Source organism: Zootoca vivipara, chromosome 6 (assembly GCF_963506605.1).
Source record: "Zootoca vivipara chromosome 6, rZooViv1.1, whole genome shotgun sequence".
Classification (NCBI taxonomy): Eukaryota; Metazoa; Chordata; class Lepidosauria; order Squamata; family Lacertidae; genus Zootoca; species Zootoca vivipara.
In genome coordinates this window covers 93192262-93211228 of record NC_083281.1, presented here as the reverse complement: position 1 = coordinate 93211228, position 18967 = coordinate 93192262, and the positions used below count along the sequence as shown (strand labels likewise).

General features: G+C 48.7%; 1 protein-coding gene across 1 annotated transcript in view; it reads left to right on the top strand.

The window, feature by feature from the left end:
• SLC4A5 (solute carrier family 4 member 5) overlaps positions 1-18967 on the top strand; it is a 79301-nt gene that overhangs the window by 23483 nt on the left and 36851 nt on the right. The window contains exons 2-3 of the mRNA XM_060276400.1: positions 3319-3448; positions 17934-18094. Of these exons, the coding sequence (XP_060132383.1) occupies positions 3319-3448; positions 17934-18094 (291 nt within the window). The remainder of the gene's footprint in view (positions 1-3318; positions 3449-17933; positions 18095-18967) is intronic.

Sequence of the window (18967 nt, the reverse complement as noted above, 5' to 3'; positions counted from 1 at the left end):
GCTGGGTATCATCCGCATACTGATGAACACCCAGCCCAAACCCCCTGATGATCTCTCCCAGTGGCTGCATGTAGATGTTAAAAAGCATGGGGGAGAGGACAGAACCCTGAGACACCCCACAAGTGAGAGCCTAGGGGTCCGAACACTCATTCCCCACCACCACTTTCTGAACACGGCCCAGGAGGAAGGAGTGGAACCACTGCATGACAGTGCCCCCAGCTCCCAAGCCCTCTAGACGGTCCAGAAGGATGTTATGGTCGATGGTGTCAAAAGCCGCTGAGAGATCCAGCAGAACAAGGAAACAGCTCTTACCTTTGTCCCTAGCCCGCCGGAGATCATCAACCAGTGCAACCAAGGCAGTTTCAGACCCATGATGAGGCCTGAATCCCGACTGGAAGGGATCCAAATGGTCCGCTTCTTCCAGGCGTGCCTGGAGTTGTTCAGCAACCACTCGCTCAATCACCTTGCCCAAGATGATCACAGAGAGAAGCATTCACCAACCCGCAAAGCCCATCGCCCAGCCCTTCCCGGCTAGCTTTTATAAGCCAGGATGGGCAAGGATCAAGGAGACAGGTGGTTGGTTTCACTCGTCCAAGCAGCCTGTCCACATCCTCGGATGTAACAGATTGGAATTGATCCCACGCAACTGGACTAGACAGGACTCTAGCACTCTCCTGCCCCGGCCCTGCTCCCACGGTGGAGTCTACCTCTTCCCAAATCTGAGCGACTTCATCTGCAAAAAAAACTTTGCAAAATCGTTGCAGGAGATCATGTGGCCCGTACTGGGCCCGGATGGAGCAGGTGGTTCCGCTAAATTGCAAACCACCTGAAAGAGTCTCCTGCTGCTGTTTTCTGCAGATGCAATAGAGGCGGTGAATAAAGTCTTCTTCGCCGTCGCTACCGCCATTTGGTGGGCTCGACATTGAGCTCTAACCCATGTCCAGTCAGCTTCAGAATGAGTTATCCGCCACCGGCGCTCTAGCCGTCTCAGCGATTGTTTCATTGCCCTCAGATCTGTGGAAAACCATGGGGCTGTCCAGGCTCCATGCAATCGGAGAGGGTGCTTCAGAGCCAAACAGTCAATAGCCCTTTTTAATTCCGCATTGCAGCGGGCCACCAGGGAATCGGCTGAAAGGCCATCAACATGGGATAAAGCATCCCCTACCACTCTCTGGAAACCATTTGGATCCATTAAGTGGCGGGGGCGGACCATCCAAATTGGTTCCACCTCCCTGCAGAGGGGAAGGGTCGCGGAGAAGTCCAGTTGCACCAGGCACTTCTTTAGTTTCACTTTTACTTAGTGTCAGATCACCAACATCCATAGAGGTAAACACCAGGTCCAAGGCATGTCCGTGGCTATGAGTTGGGCCAGACTTATTCAGGGACAACCCCATGGAGGCCATGCTTTCCATGAAGTCCCGAGCGGCCCCTTGTAAGGTCGTGTCGGCATGGATATTATAATCCATTTTATTTGGATGCTTTGGGATTCTTGATGGAAAGCAGGTGTTGGGCCAGGGGAATTAGCAGTGATGGGAATGGGACCAGTTTTCTTCCTTTTTCCTTCCATGCTTTAAGCGTGCATTGTGTGAATCTGTTTAGTGTTGCGGGAATTTTCTTTAGTTTGTTTTGTAGGAATGGATTTGCTGTAGTGGGGGTGTTTCCGGCTTTATCTATCTTCATGTGCACCCATTGTTTCATTTTGTCTTCTGTGATGTATGGGATTATGTGGTGCACTTTGCTGGCCATGTAGCCAAGGAACAGCCTTATTGCAAAAAGAACAGTTTAGAACAGAACTTTACAAACTTTTCATGTTGGTGACACACTCTTTAGACATGCATCATTTCGCGACACACTAATTCAGTTTTACTAGAAAACTGGCAGGCTGCCCACTCCCTTTTCAGCCCTGGGCGGAACACGGGGAGCATTTGTGTGGCACACCTACACACTGCAGGCGACACACTAATGTATCACGACACACAGTTTGGAAAGCTCTGGTCTAGAACAACGGCCTCAGCTGGACACAGTGCCACCTACTGTTGGAAGGACAGAATAACAGTTAAACCTACACCACAATTTCCAAAGATTACTGTAATTGGAGAAAAGGTATGGCAGTTAATCCTGCCTTAAATACCCTGATGGGAGTTGTAGTCAAAAACAGCTGGAGGCACCAAGCTAGGAAAGGCTCTCACTACCACCAAAAGCAGATTAGGTTTGGGTTAGCTCAGCCCCGCTGACAAGGTTCAAGGTGGGACCTCCGAAGAGCATATTAGCACCATAGTTACATCCCTTGCAACAAACCCCAACTTTTTTACTTGATCTTTACTTGAAGAACTGAAGGTAGACAGACTTTCTGATGGTCATCAGGCACCTGCCTTGCCCCACCCTCCAGCCCTAGGAGCCTTTCCCAGACCATGACTTTGAGAACAGCAGAAGGAGCTGGGAAGAGAGTAGCTTAGGGATAGTTAAAAATAAATAAATTATAAACTGTGTGTCCTTGTTTCTCAATTTGATCCTTTTAAATAGTTTTGTATGTTTTGTGGTATTTTATGCATTGTGATTTACTGTTATTTTTATTGATTATAGATTAGTAATTATTTATTTTAATTGATAAGTGTAAACTGTTTAATTATTATTTGCTGATGTTGAATTTAACTGTTTACTATTGGATTATAATGGATTATTGAATATTGCTTTTTTACAATATTTCATTTTTCCATTTTACAATATTTTAACAACAAAATATAAATATAAACAAATTCAACTTGCTTTTTCTTTGACTTCCCTCCTCCCCTCTATGTGGTTACTCATTTTATATCATAATCTTATTGCATAACCAATTCAAACCTATTTACAAATGTAACATTTTTGCTCCCTTTAAGTTATTTCTTACTGTTCACGTTTATGTCAATCCTGCTAGTGTTTTTAATTGTTTACATTTTGTTTTCATATATAACATTATATGTTATGGTCTTGTTGGAACCACCCTGAGACCTCCAGGTATAGGGCAGTGAATTTAATAATAATAATAATAATAATAATAATAATAATAATAATAATAATAATACTGAATATTGCTCTATTTGATATAAGTTGTTTATTTTAAAGTTTTTGTGACTTTTTATATTGCATCAGATTGTTACTATTAATGTTTGATGTGTCCAGAGTGACTGGGGCAACCCAGTCAGATGGGCAGGGTATAAATAAAATATCATCATCATCATGTCTTCTAGATGGTTTTCTAGAGCAAATGAATCGAAAATTTGGAACATGTGAATAGCACCTGCCTGCCATTGATTCTCTTTTCCAATCTTGGCTCAGTGTCTCCAGCTGCTGAACGCCTCCGGTATATCCTGGGTGAAGATGACGAACCCCCCAACCCCACCCTGTTCACTGAGATGGACACGCTCCAGCATGATGGAGAAGAAATGGAGTGGAAGGAATCAGCCAGGTATGGAAAAAGCTGGAGGATTGTAAGCAGCTGCTTCTCCTGGGTGACTTGCACATTTTCCTCCTGAGGTATCTGAAGAAGTGTGCATGCACACGAAAGCTCATACCAAAATAAAAACTTAGTTGGTCTTTAAGGTGCTACTGAAGGAATTTTTTTATTTTCCTCCTGAGGTATGCGCTCTTGAAGGAAGATGGCCTTTGCTGGAGGCAGACAGTGATTTTTAAGAGAGCAGAACCCGGTTTGAGAGATGCCTTGATTCACAATCTTCTTTGCCACACTGTCACTTCTGGGCAAACTAAAAGCTGCAAAATATTATTTATCAGGAGTAAAAGGATTATTATCTTGTCCAGTGATCCAACATGTTTGGGGTGGGGGTGGAGAAAGCTATTGAAAGCCTTCAGTCCTAGCCTGTTTCATATGCTCATTGCTTTCTGTTTTGCAACCTTGAAAGCTGGTTCACACATACATAACAGGAAACTATGGTCAGATTTAGTTGGACCAGCATGGATCCTTCATGGAGGGGAGTGCTATTGAAGTCTACCAGCCAGGATGGTCCTACTCTGCCTTCACATTTGGAGGCAGCAATGCTTCTGAAGAGCAACTGATGGAAACCAGAGGAGGGGGAAATGCTCTTGCATTTGGATCCTGCTTGCTGGTTTCCCACAGGCATCTGGTCATCCACTGTAAGATCATGGTACTGGACTCAATGGGCCATTGGCCTGATCTAGAAGGCTCTTCTTCTTATGTTCTTAAATCCATTCTGCTGCTACTGGGCTCAGGCTTGGAGCTTCCTTTAGAAAAAGGGTGGGCAACCTCCAGCTGCTTTGGATTCCAAATCCCACCACCCCAGGCCACTGGCCATGCTGGTTGGGTCTGATTTTGAGGGCTGCAGATTGACCAACCCTGTTTAAGCGTTTCCTTTACCATTTCCTCCCTGCATTCCTGCTCCTGCATGGAGGGTGCAGCCAACTTCAGTGTCTTTCCCCTGCCACTACACACACACTGTTTCCTTCCTCCAGTTTCCCCAGTTGGCACCTGATCTCCTCTGGCCATCTGCCCTCCCACCCACCCACCCAAACCTAGAGCTCTCAGAGTGAAGTCCTAAGCACATTTACTAAGAAGTAAGCCACATTGAACACAGTGGGGTTTGCTTTAACACAAATAGGCCGTTGAGTCTGAATTAAACATTATCTCGGCAGTGCGCAAGTCACTTCCCTTAGGCCAGCCTCATGCTGATCTGGTAGCATAAATCTGAACTATATGAATAAGTCACAAGAAAAAGCCACCTTGGTATGAGCCTTATTTGCAGCCAGCAGTTAAAGAGTTAACTTTGTTCTTTTTATTGCAAACCAATAAAGTAAACCTTTTAAAAGCCCCATAACTTTTATCAAAGTATTAGAGAGAATGCAAGATGTCCTTGCTTTATTGAATTACGAGCTTACTAACGTTTTTCACACAAACAAAATCCACATGGATTTTCCTTTCCAGCAGAGGCTTTATAACCAGTCGTTTTTTCATTATTATTATTATTTACTAAATTTCACATCCTGAGTTTGAGCAGCAGGGAGGGGAAGAGTTGGGGATTCGAATAGCAGGTTTAGCTGAGCCTCTCAATGGTGAAGAACAAAGGGATTTGTGGGTGTTTATGCCTTGTTTAAATGGGATCAATGCCGTGAGGTCAGGCAGTTAATAAGATAGATTTTGATTAACTCTGTCTCCCTCTGCCCCACATGCCCCGCAGTGGCTCCAAGCTTGTGCCACATAATGACCTTGTCTAACGTGCTCACTCAGTGCCAGGAGGGACGGGGCAGGGCAGAACGGCAGAACCGTCATACTTTGGTTTTGTATTCAAAATAGCTCCTGTATATCAGAGCTGCCAAAAGCTGTTTTCCTGTTGTGTGAAAGCACAAATATAATGCAGAAATTAAAACTAGGTGTGAGGGACAGGGGATATCGCGAAGTCCCTCCCCTCCTGAGTTCAAGCCCACCCCCGAGCACAGGGGAAAGCAGGGAGAGTTCCGATTCCAGTGGGGAAGCAGGAAGTCGTGTCCGAGGCTCAGGCAAGGTAGAGGAGCCAGGGTCCCAGGTGGGACAGGAAGGGGCGAATAAGGGGGGGAGACCCATCCCCCCAACTCCGGAATTACGCAGAAAGAGGAGGGGAAAGAGGATGGGTCTGCCAAAGCTTTTGTGTTGGAGAAAGACGCGCCAAAAGCCATTCGGAGGTTCTGAAACCGACTGACCACATCACTCCGTGTAAATAGCAATGACTTCAGCACTGTAAATACGCAGCACCAATAAAAGAATAAAATGCAGAGCTACGTAGCGTCGTTACTCTGAAGTAGCCCACTCCAGCCACTGTGACAGCAACCTCCGAATCCTTTTTTGGGCTACTTTGGAGTTGCCGGGATGAGCGTGTCAGAGGCGGAGAGATGGCGGCAGATCGCGGAGCAAGCCCAGCAAGAACTGCAGCAGCTGTCGCTGCAGGCGCAGGGGGAATTGAAGGCAGCTAAAGAAGAGACTAAGAAGGTCCAGGACGACCGGCTACAACTTGCGGAACAGGTGAGAGCGCTACAGGAAAGAGAGCAGGAATTAAGGGCGGTGGCGGTAGACCTCCAAAACAAGCTGGATGCAGAGAAAAACAAGGCGGGAGGGGCACCCCAAGTCCAAGTGCTGCCAGGAAGGAGAGCCGGGACCCTAGTAAGCAAGTTCAATGGAGACCCGAGGGAATATCAGGGCTTTGAGACTGAGATTGTGTATGCTCTTGAGCTGCACCACGATGAGTTCCCTGATGATGAGCACAGAGTAGCGTTTATTGTGGAGCACCTTACCGGGGCAGCCAGGGAGTGGCTAAGACCGTTAATCGCAACAAAGAATCCTTGCATGAAGAATGTCAAACTATTTCTAGAAGGTTTGAAAACGATGTATTCGTCCGATAGTCATATGGACCAGACTAAGGAGGAACTTCATAATTTACGCCAAGGAAATATGACAGTTCGCGCGTATTGGGCGACATTCACCATGCTGGTGCACAGATTGGGGTGGGAACTAGAGTCACCCCCAATGCAAGCGGCGTTCTACTTGGGGTTGCATGAGGAGGTGAAGGATGAGCTCTCGAGAGGTCCCAAGCCCAGTAATATGGATCAGCTGAGCAAAGCGGCTCTGGCGGTGGGGGTGAGACAGGAATCCCGGTGGAGCGACAAGCAAGCAACGCGTGCAAAGCGGGCTTGGTTCCCACGGTCGCAGGAGAAGCCACTCCCCCAACAACCCTTTCAAGCCACGCCTGGGGCCAGCCAGGACCAGGAACCCATGCAGATTGATAGCGCGCGGGCGCGCGGGCTTTTCAAACCCCAGCGGCGCCAAGACGCAAGGAGGGAAGGGGTGGGAATTGCTTTCTCTGCAACTCCCCCCAGCATCTCGTCAGAGACTGCCCACATCGCAGGGAGTGGCAAGGAAAGGCGGGAACGGTTGTGCCCTCCCCCACTGACGCAGCACCACAGCAGGGAAACGGGAAAGCCTGGCTGCAGGAGACAAGGGGCAGCAGCCAGGCACAGTCAGCAGACAACAGCCCCAGCCCACCCACCCGCACAGAGAGGAGCAGAGCCAGCCCACCCCTCCCAGAGCAGGAGTGGTTCTAGAAGTGACGCTCACGCTCCCAAATGGCTATCCCCTGACGGTCCTCGCCCTAATTGACAGTGGGGCGTCAGCGAACTTCTTCTCGAGAAACTTTGCAGAAGAGCACCAGATCCAGCTTCTGCAGCTGGATTTTCCTCTGCACGTGGCAACCATTGACGGCAGAGAGCTGCTGGGAGGGGCCATCACTCATCAAACCCCCCCCATGAGAATGACGGTGGGAAGGCACTCAGAGACACTGGCATTCAACGTCACCACCATCTCAGACCCCCCCATCGTCTTGGGCATGAGCTGGCTGGCGCGCCACGACCCCTCCATCAGTTGGCACCAGAGATGCATCACTTTTGGATCGGACTTTTGCCTGGAACATTGCATGCAGCACCAACCAGGGGAGGGGCCTCCGATAGCCACGGTGGCCACCATGCACGTCAAAGGGGGTGAGGCGATACCCAAGCCGTACTGGGACCTGCAGGAGGTCTTCAGCGAAGCGGAGTCCGACCACCTACCCCCACACAGGCCTTTTGACTGCCAGATCAACCTGGTGCCAGGGGCAACTATACCCCCAGCCAAGCTGTACGCCATGTCAGACCAGGAACTGGAGGATCTGCGCGCTTTCATCGACAAGAACCTCAAGCGGGGGTTCATCAGAGAAAGCAAGGCAGCAGGGGGCAGCCCGGTCTTCTGGGTGGACAAGAAAGACACGCAACAGCGCCGTCTTGTGGTGGATTTTAGACGGCTGAATTCAGTGACAGAGCCAGTGGCTTTCCCCATGCCCAGAGTGGATGATCTCCTGACAGCGGCACGCAGGGGCAAGATTTTCACCAAGCTAGACCTGAGGGGGGCGTACAACTTGATCAGGATCCGGGAAGGCGATGAATGGAAAACCACGATGTTCACGCCTCTGGGCTCTTTTGAATATCTGGTGATGCCCTTCGGGTTGCAAGGGGGCTCAGCATGCTTCCAGGCCTTCATGCACCACGTCCTGGGGTCCCTCCTCTTCAGGAAATGCTTGGTCTTCCTGGATGACATCCTTATCTATTCCGATGACCCAGTGCAGCATGTGAAAGACGTCAGGGAGGTGTTGCAGCGCCTGAAGGAGAACCACCTGTATGTGAAGCTGGAGAAGTGCAAGTTTCACACCAAGGAGGTGGACTTCCTGGGCTACAAGCTGTCAGACAAGGGGCTGGCGATGGACAAGGACAAGGTGCAGGCCATCCTGGACTGGCACAGCCCCAGGACGCGCAAAGATGCCCAACGCCTACTAGGCTTCGCCAACTTCTACAGGAAGTTCATCAAGAACTTCTCTCGCGTTACGGCTCCCATCACTGATTGCCTGCGAGGCAAGCAGAAGTTCAGGTGGACACCAGAGGCGCAAGCAGCGTTCGAAAGCCTCAAGAGGGCGTTCGCCTCAGACCAGAACCTGTTCCACGTGATTCAGGACGCGCCCCTACGCGTGGAGACAAATGCTTCTGATAAAGCTGTGGGTGCCATTTTGTTGCAACTGGACGCCAACAGAGAGTGGAGACCCTGTGCCTTCTTCTCCAGGAAGTTGACCCAGCCAGAGCGAAACTACACGGTGTTTGATCGGGAACTTCTTGCGATCCACGCTGCGTTCCAGCACTGGAGACACTTCCTGGTGGGCGCCAAGCACCCCATCCAGGTGTGCACAGACCACAAGAACCTGGAGTTCTGGAGAACTGCCAGGGTGCTCAACCAGCGGCAGATACGGTGGGCAGAGTTCTTCTCGAACTTCAACTTCTCCATACACTACATCCCGGGAGAGCAAAATGTCAGGGCGGATGCCCTCTCCCGCAAGCCAGAGTACATGGAGGAGGAGGCGCCACCGGCACCCAGGCACATTTTCCCCCCGTCAGCATGGTCCTGCGGAGCAGCAGTGGTGAGCGAGGCAGAACTCACAGCACTGACGGCAGCGGATGAATTTGCCAACCGCATCTTCAGAGAACTGAGAGGGGGGGGAGCAGGCAAAAGACTTTGCAGAACGCAGGGGGCTGCTTTTCTACAAGGGTGCACTGTACCTGCCCACCACCCAGCTTAGACGTACGGTCCTCAAGCAGATGCACGACAACCCAACGGCGGGTCATTTTGGGAGGGACAAAACCACTCACCTAGTCATGAGACACTTCTGGTGGCCAGGGGTGCGGGAAGATGTTCGGGACTATGTAAGGGGCTGTGACACCTGCCAGCGGGCAAAGGTGGTCAGAGCAGCGCCACCGGGATTGCTGGAGCCCTTAGCCACGCCACACAGGCCGTGGGAAGTGGTGTCCATGGACTTCATCACAGATCTGCCTTCTTCCAGGGGCAAGACCGCAGTGTTGGTGGTGGTGGACCTCATGTCCAAAATGTGCCACTTTATACCGTGTGCCAGGGCGGTCTCTGCAGAAGAGACAGCCAAACTGTTTGTGGATCACGTATTCAGACTGCATGGATTACCTTTAAGGGTTATTTCGGATCGTGGCCGCCAATTTGTTTCCAGGTTCTGGCGGCGGCTCATGAACCTCCTGCAGGTGGAGGTCAGCTTGTCGACGGCTAGACACCCGCAGACCAATGGACAGGCGGAGAGGGTCAACGCCATTCTGCAGCAGTACCTGAGATGCTACGTCAGCCAGCGGCAAACGGACTGGGTGGATCGCCTGCCACTGGCAGAATTTGCCTACAACAATGCGGTGCACGTCTCCACAGGGGTGTCGCCCTTTAAGGCCAATTACGGGCGCGACCTCAGATCTTTCCCAGAGAGGGAGGGGGAGGAGGAGGAGGAGGGCCCACAGGCTGAGGATTGGGCAGAGGAACTGGAGACGGTGCACCAGCAGCTCAGAGAACACTTGGAGAGAGCCAAGGAAGCGTACAAGAAGGGGGCAGATCGCCACAGGCGACCGGGGGAGGTCATCAGGGTGGGGGACAAGGTTTGGCTGTCCTCGGAGGGCCTTCCCATCAGAGGGAGGTGCAAAAAGCTGGCGCCCAGACGGTTGGGCCCCTTCACGGTCACGCAACAGGTCAACCCGGTGGCATACAGGCTGGCACTGCCAGAGGACATGAGGGTGCACCCAGTGTTTCATAGATCGCTGCTGTCACCGTACAGGGAAAGCAGCAGGCTCCGAGGCAGCGAACAAACCCCTGAGGGAGGGGGGGAGAGGGAAGGCAGGGAGCAACTCAATGAGGCCACGGCCATCCTGGATTCAAGGAGGGGGGTGGGGGGCCTGGAGTACCTCATGGCATGGGAGGATGCTCCACCGTCCCAGAATGAATGGGTCCCAGCCACTCAGATACAGGAGGAATTCCTGGTAGAAGAATTTCACGCCCTCTTTCCCCATAGACCCAAGCCCTGGCACATGGAAAGGGAGGGGGAGGGGGAGGAAGCACGGGAGAGCAGTTCACCATGGCGCTGGGAAGCGGAGTTTGAGGAACCAGAGGATGAGGTATGGGTGTCACCGAGATCCACCCAGTCAGAGGAAGGAGCAGATTGGCAGAACATTTTTACCCCCACCAGCTCTGACGCCACGGACTTTTTGGGATTCCCGTCCTCCCAGGCGGAAGGGGGGGGGCTCGCAGGACTGGGGGGAGGTGTTCACACCAACGGGCTCGGAAAGCACTGAGTTCTTAGGCTTCCAGTCGTCACCAACACCTGGGGGGGACCTGGGGAGGGGTGAAGGAGAGCTTGGGAGGGGGGTGGATGTGAGGGACAGGGGATATCGCGAAGTCCCTCCCCTCCTGAGTTCAAGCCCACCCCCGAGCACAGGGGAAAGCAGGGAGAGTTCCGATTCCAGTGGGGAAGCAGGAAGTCGTGTCCGAGGCTCAGGCAAGGTAGAGGAGCCAGGGTCCCAGGTGGGACAGGAAGGGGCGAATAAGGGGGGGAGACCCATCCCCCCAACTCCGGAATTACGCAGAAAGAGGAGGGGAAAGAGGATGGGTCTGCCAAAGCTTTTGTGTTGGAGAAAGACGCGCCAAAAGCCATTCGGAGGTTCTGAAACCGACTGACCACATCACTCCGTGTAAATAGCAATGACTTCAGCACTGTAAATACGCAGCACCAATAAAAGAATAAAATGCAGAGCTGCGTAGCGTCGTTACTCTGAAGTAGCCCACTCCAGCCACTGTGACACTAGGGAAATGTCGGGGGGGGGAAACAAACTGCCGTATGAATGCAGCCAATAATTCAAAAGATCGAAAGGGGGAAAGGCTGCTCCAGAGAACCAAGAAGAGAAGTGGTCCCTGAGAGTGCAAAGGGTGACCATCTGCATTCTAGGTAGCTGTGATAAAGTAATAATTGATTAAGAAGAATGTCTAGTATGGTTATCAAGAAGGAGGAGATTTTCAAAAGAGTTTTCTTCCTGGCACACAGGTTAACAATGTAGATACTCTGTTGGGCAATACTGAAAAGCCCTCAGAAAAAGGCAACAGCCATACTCTGGATAAGCACAGCTTGAGCGCTACATAACAGAAACATCTTAATCCCTAGTTTCTAAGCAGAGCCAGTCCAAGAAAGTTTGCTGAGTTAGTCAAAAGGCAAGAGAACATTCTTGTGGGCTTCCCTATATAGACACTTGGGTGGCCACTTCGAGAATAGAGTGCTGGACCAGGTGGGCTATTGGCCTGATCCAGCAGGCTCTCCTTATATTCTTGAGAGAGAAAGAGACTATAGCTCTGCTCTAACAGAGGAGATTAGGGACCCAGGTGGCGCTGTGGGTTAAACCACAGAGTCTAGGGCTTGCTGATCAGAAGGTCGGTGGTTCGAATCCCTGCAATGGGGTGAGCTCCCGTTGCTCGGTCTCAGCTCCTGCCAACCTAGCAGTTCGAAAGCACATCAAAGTGCAAGTAGATAAATAGGGACTGCTCCGGCGGGAAGGTAAACGGCGTTTCCGTGCGCTGCTCTGGTTCGCCAGAAGCAGCTTTGTCATGCTGGCCACATGACCCGGAAGCTGTCTGTGGACAAACGCCGGCTCCCTCGGCCTATAGAGCGAGATGAGCGCCGCAACCCCAGAGTCGGACACGACTGGACCTGATGGTCAGAGGCCCCTTTACCTTTTAACAGAGGAGATTATTGTGGGAGAGGAGAAGCTAAGGGCCTGTTACTGCAGCCTCCCAGTGTAATGCTGCTGGAGGTGATTGCCAGAAGGTAGGGCCAGTGGGCCACCCTGTCACAGCTGTGCTAGATTTCAGGTGGTTTCAGTGAATACATTTCAGTGAGTCCCAGAAGGTTGTGCTTTGCATTCAAGTTCCACTCGCAGATTTCCCAGAGGAATATGAGTGGCCACTGTGAGAACAGGATGAGAACTCTAGATGAGTCCTGGCTTGTTACTGCGGTGAGGCTCTTTTTACTTTCTTGCGTTCTTAAAAATCACATGTCCCCTATCATATATCTGTCATGACAGGGCAGGATACTGTCCATTGAACATGTGGAGGTTAACCCAGCAAACACTCATACGTTCCAGGTTCCAGGGTGAGAGCACTGTGCATTTCCTATGCTACAAACTTAATGTCAATGCCTGAAATCGTTTGAATTTCTGTACCACTGCCATAGTCCACGAGGATATCTGCTTGCCTCTCTTTGTCAGCATTCTAGCATTGCCAGCTCAGGATTTCCGCTCTCCTTGACTTAGGAATCCAGATCAGGAATTTAGCTGCAGGGTGCCTAGGCTTCGCTTCACATAGTAAAAGACCGGTACTTTGCGAATGAACCTTTGGCAAGTCAAAATAGGAATCTTTATCCTCAGAGCCCAGCACCAATCAAAATGGCACAGTTGCTTTAAATAGAAAGCTCCCATCCTAGACAACCTAACTTAGGGCTTAGCCGTACCAAAGGCAGATCTAAGAGCCACTGGAATTTGGGATGCCAAGGCCTGCCACTGGTCACACTTACCTCTGCACTTTTCAGGCATGTTCTGTGTTTTAAAGCTCCGTGTCTGAGTGTCTTTTTTTGCTCTCGAGCTTTCCCTGCAAAAGCCCACTATTTAAAGCTGAATTGGAGCAAACAGCATTCTATGGAATCCCAAATAAGGCTTGGTTTCCAGAGACCCTTGATCACCTTGGTCGCCCCTCTTCTAAATACATTCCAGCTTGTTAATATCCTTCTTAAATTATGGTGCCCAGAACTGAACACAGGATTCCAGGCGGCATCTGACCAAGGCAGAATAGAGTGGGACTATGACTTCCCTCCTTGTGGACACCAGACTTCTGTTGATGCAGCCTAGAATAGCATTAGCCTTTTTTCCTGCTTCATCACACTTGATGACAGCTCCCAGTGGCTTCAGATAGATGTTAAATGGCACCTAAAGATATTTCTGTCAGCTGTGTTAGGACCCACAGTCATGGAGGCTGGTCCATCAGGACAAATGGGGCACTGGCCACCAGGCGCCGTCTGCTTTCAGCCAGCTCCTACCCACCTGCCTGTTTCCTTATATCCAGTGCAGCAGAGTGACTCTCCCTGTCTTTGATTCTGACTCCACCTGCTGGTGGTCCCAGCCACCACTTGCCCACAGGCAATGCAGTCATTCAGCTCTGTAGTTCTCCAGCTAATTGAAAGCTGAGAAACTTTCACAGCCTGCTCTTTGTTCTGGATTAAATTGCAAAACAGGAGCGTATTTTATGAGCATTTATTAGGGTTATTATGTTTTGCTCTAATAATTCTGAAGCAATATTATCAACATTTGCCTCTTTGAATAAAGGGATTTGCACCTTTGGCATGCATACCCGTTACAGAGGAGCATAGAACCAGTGAGTTGGCCACATATCAAAGCATTCCTGAAGTACATGTGCTTGGAAATGTGTGTGCTGGGTGGGGAAAGGGAATGACTTCTCTACCCTCCCTTGCCTAAAAATGGCACATCGGCAAGCAAGAAACATTACAGCTCACTGTAATGGTCCTACTTTCCTGGCTATACCCTGCAATGCTAGGGGTGGGGGAATAAAAAGAGAATATTCATGTCTACACATCCTACTTTTAATTGTTATACTTGTACTGCACACAGAAAGGTAATAACAGCCATGTTTAAAATGTGTTGCCTTTGACTTGTGGGGCCTTCTTCCACAGATGCTTTGGATCACAACTCATTACTGTATGTACTTCTGTGACCCTGGTCGCTTCCAGACAAACTGGTGTTTTTTGGGGGGGGGCATTCATCCTGCACTGTTTGTGCAAAGTTTGCAGGGACGTTATTCAACCTAGGCAGTTTATTGTGCCATCCTCCTGATTTCCCCATTTCTGTGCACATGCCTGGCTCCTGTGTTCTGAGGAGAATTTGCAAAGAAAGACTTGTTGTTAATTGATTGTATAGCGCAATCTGTGTTCATGATCCTTTACAAATTATGGAAAGGAAGGTCTCTGCTACAAGGTGGTTACAGCCTATGGCCCCCTCTGCAGTATACATTTGAAGCAGGATCATATGTACCACTTTGAACTGTCATGGCTTCCCCCAAAGAATCATGGGAACTGTAATCTGTTAAGGGTTGTGAGGGTTGTTAGGAGACCCATATCCCCCCCCCCAATGTCAATCAATCCCTCTTCCCAGAGAACTCAGGGAAGTGCCTCTCTGTGAGGTGAATTGGGGTCTCCTATCAACTCTCAGCACCCTTAACAAATGACAGTTCCCATGATTCTTTGAGGAAAGCCATGGCTGTGGCCAAGTGGCATGAGGATCAGGATCAAATCATATCATATCACTTCCCCACAAAGAAATCAGAATGAATGCCCACTAAAGATGGAAAGATGTCAGATACCAAATTTACACAGGGAGCTAAGTGACTAAATGCACACATCCTTAAGCAAGAAGTAGTTTAAAAGTAAACTTTTGGGCCTGCTGAAATGGAGCTCTTCTGCTGTTTTATTGATTCTTGTACACCACCCAGAGGATTTTGGTCAATAGACAATCTAGAAATAAATAAAACTTCCGTCCAGACTTTTGAACATACTGTTTTTAAAAGTATCCCCTCCCTTATGTAGGATCACTTGTAATGCCATCTTTAAAGCAGTAGTTTATAACTGAATGACAGTTGTATGGGGCTCTTCCAAATGACCTGTTTATTAAGCGTTCATCCTTATATATAGCCCAACATGGTTATGCATGGTTATATGACATTGCTGTTTATTGAGCAGAACTCATTTGGATTTGTTTGCATGGAGGTTATATTCATCACCCAGTATCACCATCATCCCAGACGTTCTAGTGCATTTTCCCGTTACTTTTCATAACATAAAAGCATTGGGGAGTTGTTTCATTTTTGAGAGTGGGCTTGTTGCACAGGGGCTCCAAATCCACTTCAATTGCACGGCTTAAATTTGCTGGTGTACAATTTAGTTGTTGTTGTTGTTGTTGTTGTTGTTGTTGTTGTTTAGTCGTTTAGTCGTGTCCGACTCTTCGTGACCCCATGGACCATAGCACGCCAGGCACTCCTGTCTTCCACTGCCTCGCGCAGTTTGGTCAAACTCATGTTCGTAGCTTCGAGAACACTGTCCAACCATCTCGTCCTCTGTCGTCCCCTTCTCCTAGTGCCCTCCATCTTTCCCAACATCAGGGTCTTTTCCAGGGAGTCTTCTCTTCTCATGAGGTGGCCAAAGTATTGGAGCCTCAGCTTCACGATCTGTCCTTCCAGTGAGCACTCAGGGCTGATTTCCTTCAGAATGGATAGGTTTGATCTTCTTGCAGTCCATAGGACTCTCAAGAGTCTCCTCCAGCACCATAATTCAAAAGCATCAATTCTTCGGCGATCAGCCTTCTTTATGGTCCAGCTCTCATTTCCATACATCACTACTGGGAAAACCATAGCTTTAACTATACAGACCTTTGCCGGCAAGGTGATGTCTCTGCTTTTTAAGATGCTGTCTAGGCTTGCCATTGCTTTTCTCCCAAGAAGCAGGCATCTTTAAATTTCGTGACTGCGGTCACCATCTGCAGTAATCATGGAACCCAAGAAAGTAAAATCTCTCACTGCCTCCATTTCTTCCCCTTCTATTTGCCAGGAGGTGATGGGACCAGTGGCCATGATCTTGGTTTTTTTGATGTTGAGCTTCAAACCATATTTTGGCTCTCCTCTTTCACCCTCATTAAAAGGTTCTTGTTTAATTCCTCCTCACTTTCTGCCATCAAGGTTGTGTCATCTGCATACCTGAGGTTGTTGATATTTCTTCCTGCAATCTTAATTCCGGCTTGGGGTTCATCTAGTCTAGCCTTTCGCATGATGAATTCTGCATATAAGTTAAATAAGCAGGGAGACAATATACAACCTTGTCATACTCCTTTCCCAATTTGGAACCAATCAGTTGTTCCATATCCAGTTATAACTGTAGCTTCTTTTCCCACATAGAGATTTCTCAGGAGACAGATGAGGTGATCAGGCACTCCCTTTCTTTAAGAACTTGCCATAGTTTGCTATGGTCGACACAGTCAAAGGCTTTTGCATAGTCAATGAAGCAGAAGTAGACGTTTTTCTGGAACTCTCTAGCTTTCTCCATAATCTAGCGCATGTTTGCTATTTGGTCTCTGGTTCCTTTGCCCCTTCGAAATCCAGCTTGCACTTCTGGGAGTTCTCGGTCCACATACTGCCTAAGCCTGCCTTGTAGAATTTTAAGCATAACCTTGCTAGCGTGTGAAATGAGCGCAATTGTGCAGTAGTTTGAGCATTCTTTGGCACTGCCCTTCTTTGGGATTGGGATGTAGACTGATCTTCTCCAATCCTCTGGCCATTGCTGAGTTTTCCAAACTTGCTGGCATATTGGGTGTAGCACCTTAACAGCATCATGTTTTAAAATTTTAAATAGTTCAGCTGGAATATCCTCACTTCCACTGGCCTTGTTATTAGCAGTGCTTTCTAAGGCCCATTTGACTTCACTCTCCAACATGTCTGGCTCAAGGTCAGCAACCACACTACCTGAGGTGTACGAGACCTCCATATCTTTCTGATATAATTCCTCTGTGTATTCTTGCCACCTCTTCTTGATGTCTTCTGCTTCTGTTAGGTCCTTACCACTTTTGTCCTTTATTATGGTAATCTTTGTACGAAATGTTCCTTTCATATCTCCAATTTTCTTGAACAGATCTCTGGTTTTCCCCATTCTATTGTTTTCCTCTATTTCTTTGCATTGCTCATTTAAGAAGACCCTCTTGTCTCTCCTTGCTATTTTTTGGAAATCTGCATTCAGTTTCCTGTATCTTTCCCTATCTCCCTTGCATTTTGCTTGCCTCCTCTCCTCCGCTATTTGTAAGGCCTCGTTGGACAGCCATTTTGCTTTCTTGCATTTCCTTTTCCTTGGGATGGTTTTCGTTGCTGCCTCCTGCATAATGTTACGAGTTACAATTTAATTATATGTATCTGCAAATTAGTGACAGTCTGGAAGTGGCCATAAATCGTTAAATGGCCCTAGTACCAGCAATACAACACACATATCATTTTGCTTAACAAAAAGATGACTGCCTTGAATTGATTATTTGGTTATTACTATTGGGAACAACAACAACAAAAACAACAACAACCATAGCAAATACTCTTAAAATACATTGTATGTTTTTGCAGTTTTATCCTGAATGCTGCCAAAAGTGAAAATCTCCCCAACAGCTGCCTAGCCTCTTATCAGAACTTAAGCATGCTGTACCAAGAGACGCTTACTGTGTGATTGCACACACATCTATATTGTTGGTGGCACCTAGCTCAGACCTCACACATTGAGCTTATCTGGTAGACTGAAATACAATAATAGGCATGTTTACCTTACTCTCAAGGGGAGAGGGAGTGCCTGGCAGAACAGCATTAACCCCTTCATGCATTAATAAGACATGTTGGTCATCCCACATGTGTATCATTTGTGCTGAGCACTATTCATGACTCATCTCCTTCATCTTTGTTTCAGGTGGATTAAGTTTGAAGAGAAGGTAGAAGAAGGAGGGGAGAGATGGAGCAAACCACATGTGTCAACCTTATCTTTGCATAGCCTGTTTGAGCTACGCACTTGCCTGCAGACGGGTACCGTGATGCTCGATCTAGATGGCTACTCCTTGCCGCAAATAATAGGTATGAGCCTCAGAAATGCAACTATAAGCACAATCCACTCAGAAGATGCTGAGCAAATCAATGAAGCATTCGAAAGTTACTGCTGAGATTCCTGCATTGCAGGAGGTTTGACTAGATGACCCTTGGGGTACCTTCCAACTCTATGATTCTATGATTCAACCAATAATGAGAGGTGGTGTCAGGACCATGCATTGTAATGTATTTCGGTCAATAGGAAGAGTCCTGCTAGATCAGGCCAAAGGGGACCCATCTAGTCCTTCATCCTATTCTCCAAGTGGCCAACCAGGTGCCCCAGTGGAAATCCTGCAGGTGGGGCCTGAGAAGAGTGGCCCTCTCCCCACTTGTAACTCCCAGCAGCTGATATTCAGAGACATTCTGACTCACACAGTGGAAATAGAAAATAATTGTGGCTATTGCTACTTATTAAACTTACTAGTCTCTATTTTTTACAAAAGCAACTCAAAGTGACTCACAACAAGCAGTAGCTGTTGATAGTTTTATCACCCATGAATTTGTCTAATCCTCTTTTAAAGCAATCCAGGTTGGTGACCAATGCCAATGTTTCCCGAAGTGGGCAATATTTCCCCCTGGCGGGTCCTGGGACAATCCAGGGGGCTCTGGTAGCCTGGGTGCAACTGGGGGGCATTGAATAAAAATACAGGGGCAGTGGAAGCATAAAGAAACAAGAGAAGAAGATTTTCTAAAACCGTTCATACATGTTTCATCTATTGTGACGCTTACCACCAGATCGGACGCTGTTGCAGGATGGCAACATCGTCTCTCCTGGATCCAGCCATCATGCTGGAGGCAAGAGGTTTTCCCGGGCTTGGGGAAACCCTTTTTGGCTTCCCTCAGGCCCAGGAAGTGGATTGC